General features: G+C 41.6%; 1 protein-coding gene across 1 annotated transcript; it reads left to right on the top strand.

Annotated features, from left to right (window-relative positions):
* The first annotated feature begins 6,902 nt into the window (after positions 1–6,902).
* Positions 6,903–8,531, top strand: LOC119649340 (odorant receptor 85b-like). The gene is made up of 4 exons (XM_038051447.1): positions 6,903–7,703; positions 7,765–7,966; positions 8,026–8,181; positions 8,245–8,531. Exons 1-4 carry the CDS (start codon positions 6,922–6,924, stop codon positions 8,305–8,307), a joined length of 1,203 nt encoding a protein of 400 aa, XP_037907375.1. The 5' UTR covers positions 6,903–6,921; the 3' UTR covers positions 8,308–8,531.
* Positions 8,532–9,179: the final 648 nt, after the last annotated feature.

The raw sequence follows: 9,179 nt of genomic DNA, 5'->3' as shown, positions 1-9,179 counted from the left end.
ATGGTAAGTTGCCACTAAGTTATATTTCAACGCAAGGTTTAGATGGAGAATCTTGCAGACGGAGTTATGACGACTGGTGTACTCGATACTGTTCAACATCTTACACGCAGATGCTATGCCCGGTAATAAAAAATTCGTTATATGACCTACGTGAATGGGTTTCTCTTTCCACATGTCGATCTTCTAGAGGATTGAAGTAATATTCGGCATGGGATCTAACATGGCGGTAGCCTGTTTTTAAATCAAGTACCCCCCTGATGACGTGGGATAGCAATCCTCAATTTTTGGCACTTCTATTGGGCATATTGTTATCTGCAAGAACTATCTATTATAAATGTCTATTGACAGATTCTAAATCTATATCTGAATGGAGGGACTGGCAAACGGGGGCTGCTTTTATTTTTCGCGAACAGCTCTGTTTTCAAGATAAGCTTCAGACGCCGTTCAAATTCCCAAAGCAACTTAGATTTAATTATTGCCATAGCAGATGTTGTCACTTGTAATATGCCGAGGTATTTGTAGACGTCGCCCGAATCAATACCCTTAACTTGGCGCAAAACCGGGATGTCTGGAGTTCCTTATTAAGGTAGGCCTAGACCGGATACTGGTTGTTGCGCCGTTGATGTTGATGAAAAGATAGGGTAATGGATCCAAAGCCGAACAGAACCACGTAGGCTTAGGGATTCGCCTTAGAAAATACCACGCCTGATTGGTATCTCTCCTGATGTTTGTGAGCTTCGTGCTCGAATTGTTCATCACTGTTCTTAGGAAAAGAACCACGAATGAGATATGGAGGGCTATAATCAATGGTTTCTGGTGGACAGGTTGGTGGTTGACAGCATAACCACCAAACCATCCGAGGGCGAAGAGCCGCTCTGATTTTATTAAGCAACTCTCAACCGTGTTGGGTAATGTCTTCGTATCCCTGAGGTCCCATTAAAATTAGTTATATTAATATCCCCTATTCGTTCCCACGAGTATTGAGGAGGCAGTCCCATAGCCACCTCCAAAAGTTAGGGAAGGTATTTGTAAGGGAGCCGCTGAAATACAGTGTAACGTCACTACAATTCATCTGGAAGGCGCGTCGATTCCTTCACTTCGAATTACGAATTTTTTAAGGAGACTTACTCCCCCCAGAAAGAAGGAAGATGAGCACAAATGGAAACGTTCTGCTTGCCTGCGATTACTTATGTATATGACTAAATTGCGATATTCGTAGCTGACGCGGTAAGTCAGGTATCGCATGCAGGTCTACGTTTGAAACTCAGGTTGGAATTAAACTGAAACGCAGGTATTATATATAATATATTTATATTATCGAACTACGACCCTTTGGCGGACGAAATGAAGCAAACCTGGAAACCAAAAAATATGGAAATAGTTCAAATGATAATTTCAGCGACAGGTTTGGTCACGCAAACTTTGCATAAAGCACTGAAAACGCTCGATATTAGGGCTGGACTATACATGGGGATCCAAAAAGCGGTTATCCTTGCAACCTGAGCTATAGAACGAAGAGTCCTGTCCGGTAACAGTCTGACCTAGTGGACTTGATTCGTACTATCTTCCATTTAAAATCGATGTCTCTGTAGTTTAGAACCACCGCGTCACTGTTTCAAGTGTTTGCGACAATCGGGAGTCAATACATTTTCGCATAATCGCACACACTTTCCGTTGAAACGCATCATCGCTGTGATGCGGAGTTTTGGATGTTGCCTTCAGCCCGTCCTTAGGTTGGTCGATCCAGTTAAGCGGACGAAGGATCGTGGGCTCTGTTAACTATATAATATGGGTACCTTAAAGATCCATTACTTCATCGTTCATTTTGGAAAAACAAATGTGCAAAGCACAAGATCCTACTGTAACCTATCATACATAAAGTACTTTATATTTGTTGCGTGTGTGATATAGAATACACAATCGAACCAGCCACCTGTTGAACTGAAAACATCATCCACTTTTTCGTGTTTGAGCATTTATAAAACATGTTTACTAGCAATGAAAAAGCGCATAAAATTCTTCCTCATTGCCTAAACAGTCAGTGTGCGATGACCGTTTTCCTTATCTCCTCTCAATCCGGTCGGTTGATGGAATCGTTTTTCTTTCGATCACCGGCCACCTGAACAGTCTAAACTGGCAATTCCATCGCATCCCGCCCACTTTCCGAACGTCGGTCAACTGTGGACTGTTCAAGCGTAACTGACAAGTCGAAATTATCGTGAATGGCGGCCTTAAAACTATACACACAATACATCATTTCAATAGTGAGCAGCCTATTGCCTCTCCAGCTGATGTTTGAACCGAATCACACCTAGCACATCTCCTGAGTTGGGTGTAAATCATGCTTTTCATGCCATTGAGTGCGCTTTCGCTTCATTTCAAACATTTCGATATCGCCGCCACTTGTGAGTCGACTTGCCACTTTTGTGGTAATATTCACTTACATAAATGAACTCCGGATAGCTGAGTGGTTAGAGCGCAAGGCTGTCGTACGGAAGGCCGCGGTTCAAATCTCACTGGTGGCAGTGGAATTTGTATCGTGATTTGACGTCGGATACCAGTCGACTCAGCTGTAAATGAGTACCTGAGTCAAATCAGGGTAATAATCTCGGGCGAGCGCAATGCTGACCACTTGTCTCCTAGTGGTACCGTTACGGTCTTGAATGAAGTGCTCTAACACACTTCAAGGCCCTGATCCAACATGGATTGTTGCGCCAACGATTATTTCCGAGTTATCACAATCTCGGCAGATGCCGGATTTTACCTAATACTAGCACTAAGTGCCAAGCATTTAGGCTCGGACGATCCTACCTACTTAAAAACTAAAGGGGCACTGGTGGTGGTGGCCGGTGGTAGGTCAGTGGGAGAATCCGTCGAGTACTCCCCGCAACATCGAGCACGTATGCAGAATGGTGTACTTCTGCGTGGTTTGAACCAGACTGTGCGAAAGTCCCAGGACCTCAAGGGAAGCCGTGAGGGATTTAGGTGTACAATACCTGTAGCTGACAATATTATCATCATCATCAACGGCGCAACAACCGGTATCCGGTCTAGGCCTGCCTTAATAAGGAACTCCAGACATCCCGGTTTTGCGCCGAGGTCCACCAATTCGATATCCCTAAAAGCTGTCTGGCGTCCTGGCCCACGCCATCGCTCCATCTTAGGCAGGGTCTGCCTCGTCTTCTTTTCCTACCATAGATATTGCCCTTATAGACTTTCCGGGTGGGATCATCTTCATCCATACGGATTAAGTGACCCGCCCACCGTAACCTATTGAGCCGGATTTTATCCACAACCGGACGGTCATGGTATCGCTCATAGATTTTGTCATTGTGTAGGCTACGGAATCGTCCATCCTCATGTAGGGGGCCAAAAATTCTTCGGAGGATTCTTTTCTCGAACGCGGCCAAGAGTTCGCAATTTTTCTTGCTAAGAACCCAAGTTTCCGAGGAATACATGAGGACTGGCAAGATCATAGTCTTGTACAGTAAGAGCTTTGACCCTATGGTGAGACGTTTCGAGCGGAACAGTCTTTGTAAGCTGAAGTAGGCTCTGTTGGCTGACAACAACCGTGCGCGGATTTCATCATCGTAGTTGTTATCGGTTGTGATTTTCGACCCTAGATAGGAGAAATTGTCAACGGTCTCAAAGTTGTATTCCCCTATCCTTATTCTTGTTCGTGCTTGTGTTTGACCAGTGCGGTTTGATGTTGTTGGTTGATTCGTCTTCGGTGCTGACGTTGCCACCATGTATTTTGTCTTGCCTTCATTGATGTGCAGACCAAGATCTCGCGCCGCCTGCTCGATCTGGATGAAGGCAGTTTGAACGTCTCGGGTGGTTCTTCCCATGATGTCGATATCGTCAGCATAGGCCAGTGAAGAGGATCGTACCTCTTGCATTCACCTCAGCATCACGGATCACCTTCTCGAGGGCCACGTTAAAGAGGACGCATGATAGCGCATCCCCTTGTCGTAGACCGTTCTTGATGTCGAATGGTCTTGAGAGTGATCCTGCTGCTTTTATCTGGCCTCGCACATTGGTCAGGGTCAGCCTAGTCAGTCTTATTAATTTCGTCGGGATACCGAATTCTCCCATGGCCGTGTACAGTTTTACCCTGGCTATGCTATCATATGCGGCTTTAAAGTCGATGAACAGATGGTGCAACTGTTGTCCATATTCCAACAGTTTTTCCATCGCCTGCCGCAGAGAGAAAATCTGATCTGTTGCTGATTTGCTTGGAGTGAAGCCTCTTTGGTATGGGCCAATGATGTTCTGGGCGTATGGGGCTATATATTATAGATGATACTCAGCAACGTGATACCTCTATAATTGCTGCACTGTGTGATGTCTCCCTTTTTATGTATGAGACAGATTATGCCTCGCTGCCAATCGTCAGGCATCGATTCGCTGTCCCATACCTTGAGCACAAGTTGATGAACCACTTGGTGTAACTTGTCGCCTCCATATTTAACCAATTCGGCTGTAATTCCATCGGCTCCTGGCGACTTATGATTTTTTAGCCGATGAATTGCACGGACTGTTTCTCCTAAACTTGGTGGTGGCAGTATTTGTCCGTCGTCTTCAGTTGGCGGGACCTCCAACTCGCCGATGTTCTGGTTGTTCAGTAGCTCATCAAAGTACTCAACCCATCGCTCTAATATGCCCATTCTGTCGGAAATCAGATTTCCCTCTTTGTCTCGGCAGGATGAGCATCGAGGTGTATAAGGCTTCATCCTGCTGACTTGTTGGTAAAACTTCCGCGCCTGGTGCGGTTGCTCCCTGTACTTTTCTAGTTCATAGACTTGTTGGACAATATTATGGGAACTACAACCACCCGCTCGAGACGCCAAATTTCTTTGATTTCCCGAGCCAATGGCTCATAGTTCACCTTCTTCTTCACGTATTTCCGTTCAATGTTGCTATTATGGGGGATAGCAACATCAATAATATTCGCGGAGCGACCCGTCTTGTCGTTATTATTATTATTATTATAAATGAACTAACTGATACATTTGATTCGTCTCACCGATGAGTTGCACATATCTAATGTATCATTTATTTGGACAAAACAATTTCAATGCTAAGTTGAACCAGAAATTTGCAAATGTTAAGGTCATTGCAAGGGTTATGGCAGGGCAATAGAAACTGGTCGATATGAAAAGGAAATTTTTAGAAATTTTTCACGGGAAGGACATACGATCTTAAACATCTCTTGTTTCTTTCGTTTTATAAGTATCGAGTACCCTGGAAATGTTCTCGATAAACCATTCGACCCATGGTTTGAGCAGAATGCTTTAGACGTAGCGGGAATATTGGCAAGGCAAATTATATCTATTTGAAAGTTTTTCGTCGACGCATCATCGATATTCTCCTTTTCATTTCTTTCGCGACCCAAATTTCCCGTCATGGGGAACGGTATATTTTTCTGTAGTCGCGCAAGAGGAACTGTATCCACGATATGGTTTTGAAGGATAGAAAATTAAAAGTGCGCGAGTTAGCTGTGGCCACAGGGATATCAATAGGTACAGTTTTTTCAATTATACATGAAAAATTAGGCATGAGAAAGCTAACAGTAAGATGGGTGCCGCATTTGCTCTCAGCTGAGAATGAACAAAATGGAGTGGTCACCTCTGAAGGCGAAGACCGTAAAGTCAGCTGGTAAGGTTATGGCTAAAGTTTTTTGGGATTTCCGTGGAATTATTCTTATTGACTACTTGGAAAAGGGTAAAACAATTACTGGTGAATATTATGCATCATTATTAGGGCAGCTGAAAGAAGAAATTAAAAAAAAAACGACCACATTTGGCGAAAAAAAAATCTTTTTCATCACGACAACGCCCGAGTTCACACGTGCTTCGTTTCAATGGCTAAAATTGAAGAATTAAAATTTGGGATGGTCCAACGCCCACCGTGTTCCCCAAATTACCCCCCAGTGACTTTTTCTTATTTCCAAACTTGAAAAAATGGCTCGGTGGACAAAGATTTACGGACAACGAAGGCGTCATTGCCTTTGTACGTGATTATTTTGAGGAACTTCCGAAAACACACTTTTCTGAAGGATTAAAGAAACTTGAAAAACAATTGACCAAGTGTATAGAGCTCCAAGGAGATTATGTTGGAAAATAAAAAAAAAATTACTAAAAAAAATTGTTTTTACACTTTATTCTAAAGACTTATTGAACTGCCCTCGTATAATATTTAAATTTACGTAATAGATAGTTAGTCTGTACGTCATGACTGACGGGCCTATACAAACATAATTCGCCAATTACCAGGAATGATTTGTTTCTCCCATTTTGACTCCCCGAAAACTATATGGGTTTAGGTTCAGTCTTCAAGCGCAGAACATTCTATTGTTCTTCCATATTACAAGTATATTGCATCAATTATTTATGATACAAATTTGCATATCCTTGCAGCTCATCACCTCCCCCCCCCCCACATCAGCAATTCAAAAAGGATGTTTCAGTTATTACAGAAATCTATATTTACATGACCTTTCCGAGGTGAATGCACGGCAATAATCCATTAATCTCACGTGGGTACTTCACTGAGGTAAATCAAATACACTATAATTTTTACATTTTTAATGCCTCTTCCGATTTCAGGAACCTTTTTAGTTTAATTCTCTTCGTTTTAGTGCATTAATCGATTCCATTTAAAATGAGCCACTATATTTATCCATTTGTTTTATTTTCCCAGTTGCTTGGGAATCTGTTCCTGATGTCAACGGAATGCTGATTTAAAAATCAATATCCCTTTTTCTTCTGCCAAAAACGTATAATCAGGCATTTGGTCTACAGATTATAGTTTCCGGTGCACTTCCCGGGCAGGTACTGTACAGTAATTCATATAAAAGAGAGCAAATTACGAATAGATTTTAGTTTGAAAGGAAACTTGAGCGCAGAAGTTGAAGTTATCATGAGTTTCAAAAGTTCCCTTATATCATTCACTGACACAATTAGGTTCGGGAAAATGTTTCTGATCAGTATTGGCATGGATCCCTACCCAATGGACGCGTCTTCAACTGGAAGAACTGTTACGACTGGTTTATTCTATGAGTTAGGATTGTGGAACCTACGTTGCTGTGATTTTTTCTACGTCGTTTATTTGTATCTGGCAATCAAAAACTCGATGAATTTGATGGACTCCACCATTTCGTTGCCATGTTTAATTTCCTGTGTATTGTCCGAATTCAAAGTTACCATTCTTCGTCGGAAACGGGACCAATTCATTGAAATCTTAGAATTTCTGGATGAAAAGTTCCCAACCAGGAAAGCTGAACAAGATTATTACGGAATCGTTGAAGTGCATCGTGCAACAAAAAGGATGTCGATCATACTTGCAATAGGCGTATCAATGTTCATCTGGAGCTTCAATTTGCTTCCTCTCTGCGAAGGAGTAATTTCAGTTGTTGCCTATGGAAACAATTTCACGTATCCTTTACCGTATGCAATGTGGCACCCATTTCGGACAGATCGAATCATTGCTTATGTGGGAGTGAATATTCAACTGATTTTTGCTGGTTACGTAGTGGCACAATATTACATAGGAGTCGACTCCCTGATGTTCACCATCACCAATCAAATTTGCATGCACTTTGACTACATATCCAGGTCCATACGGGACTATCACCCTAAAGGAGCAAAAAAGGACTACATATTTTTGAAAGAGATCATTGAGCGGCATGTGGAAGTGCTGAGGTAGGTGGTACACCATATGTATTCTATCACCCATTCCCTGATCTCTCAAACTCATTTCTAGAATATGTAAAAGCATCGACTTCGTATTTACAAATTCCATGCTAATGAATTTTCTTGGTTCAGCGGGAATCATTTGCTTGGTTGCTTTTCGGGTAACTCTATCTGACTTTTCAGCGGATCTAGTCAAATTCATTATCTACTTACTCTCGATGATCATCCAAATATTTATATTGTGCTCATTTGGAGATAGATTAATTCAATCGGTAACTAAGCATAGTATTTGAAACTTTGGAGAACTTAATGTTTAATGTCATCCAATTAGAGCCTGGCCGTCTCGCAGGCAGTTTATGAACATGACTGGTATGACGCCGATCAGCTATATAAGAAAGCTATGATTTTAATAATTCAAAGGGCTCAAAAGCCGGCGTTTTTAACTGCCAGCTATTTTTCCGTTGTTTCATATCAAAGCTTCAAGGGGGTAAGATATAATTTCATTTAAAAATTCTTTTCTATGTGTAATGTAACTATACATCCTTTTTAGATAATGACAATATCATATCAATTTTTTGCCGTCCTTCATACTGCGTATTCCAAAAAGAATTAATATTCCTATTCAGTGTTGAGAAGGAAGGAATTTCACACATTCTTCGCTGAACATAGTCCAAACCACTTCTTGGCATAGCTGGCTAGAATCTACTCCGAAACGTTCTAGTCTGCAGTGGCTAATTTAGAATGTATTGTTGTTGATGTTCTCACAGATGTTGGTTTGCGTAAAATTAGTGTATTGTGAATGTTTTGCAACAAAATAAAAGTTTAAATATATGTATGTGCAAAGCAAGGCAAATTATGATTCATTCGAGCAGCTACTAATTTGTTATTACCAACTCACTCGCAATTTTCGCGTATTACACCGTGCAAAATTCGGCATTTTCGACCCGAAGAAGCACGCGTGTGTTGAATTATACAACTTGACCAAATACGATAAAACAATGGCAAAAAAGATAATCACATCGAATTATGCCCAGCCTATTCTTTAGCTTATTGAATTAAGGCCTTCTTTCCTATTGATGTGATGCTTCAAGCTGAATGACCATAGGCCACCACAATGTCTCGGGGGCTAGATGAGGAAAACGCAATAGCTTTCTGGTCTTGCAGAATATTCACTAAAGAAGCTATCATGACACCTGGCAGTTAGGGTTAAAATGTATGCTCGGCCCTAGTAATAGCCTCTAAACCTTAATGGTGGGCGGTTCGATGTCTAATCGCCACGATTATACAGCGTCCAATTCAGAAGGTTCGCCTAGATAGCAGATGAAATCGACTGAAGAAATGAACCTTTTTATCATCCGCTTAATATTTAACTTCAAAAATCGCTCAAAATTTTATCGATTGATATACATATAATACACCAGAAGCTGGGAGCTTCAGATATAAAAGTTTTGTGTTCATCTTACGTAAGAAACTTTCTATGTACAT

This window comes from Hermetia illucens, chromosome 2, assembly GCF_905115235.1.
Source record: "Hermetia illucens chromosome 2, iHerIll2.2.curated.20191125, whole genome shotgun sequence".
Taxonomy (NCBI): domain Eukaryota; kingdom Metazoa; phylum Arthropoda; class Insecta; order Diptera; family Stratiomyidae; genus Hermetia; species Hermetia illucens.
The sequence above is the reverse complement of the archived record's forward strand: the minus strand, read 5'-3'. Positions and strand labels throughout refer to the sequence as shown.

What these genes read in the sequence shown, in the direction of transcription:
- LOC119649340 (XM_038051447.1), top strand. Translation starts at nt 6,922, where the DNA reads ATGAGTTTCAAAAGTTCCCTTATATCATTCACTGACACAATTAGGTTC. An exon ending in GAGATAGATTAATTCAATCG is followed by an intron (nt 7,967 to 8,025) that starts GTAACTAAGCAT and finishes TCATCCAATTAG; the next exon opens with AGCCTGGCCGTCTCGCAGGC. An exon ending in CATATCAAAGCTTCAAGGGG is followed by an intron (nt 8,182 to 8,244) that starts GTAAGATATAAT and finishes CATCCTTTTTAG; the next exon opens with ATAATGACAATATCATATCA.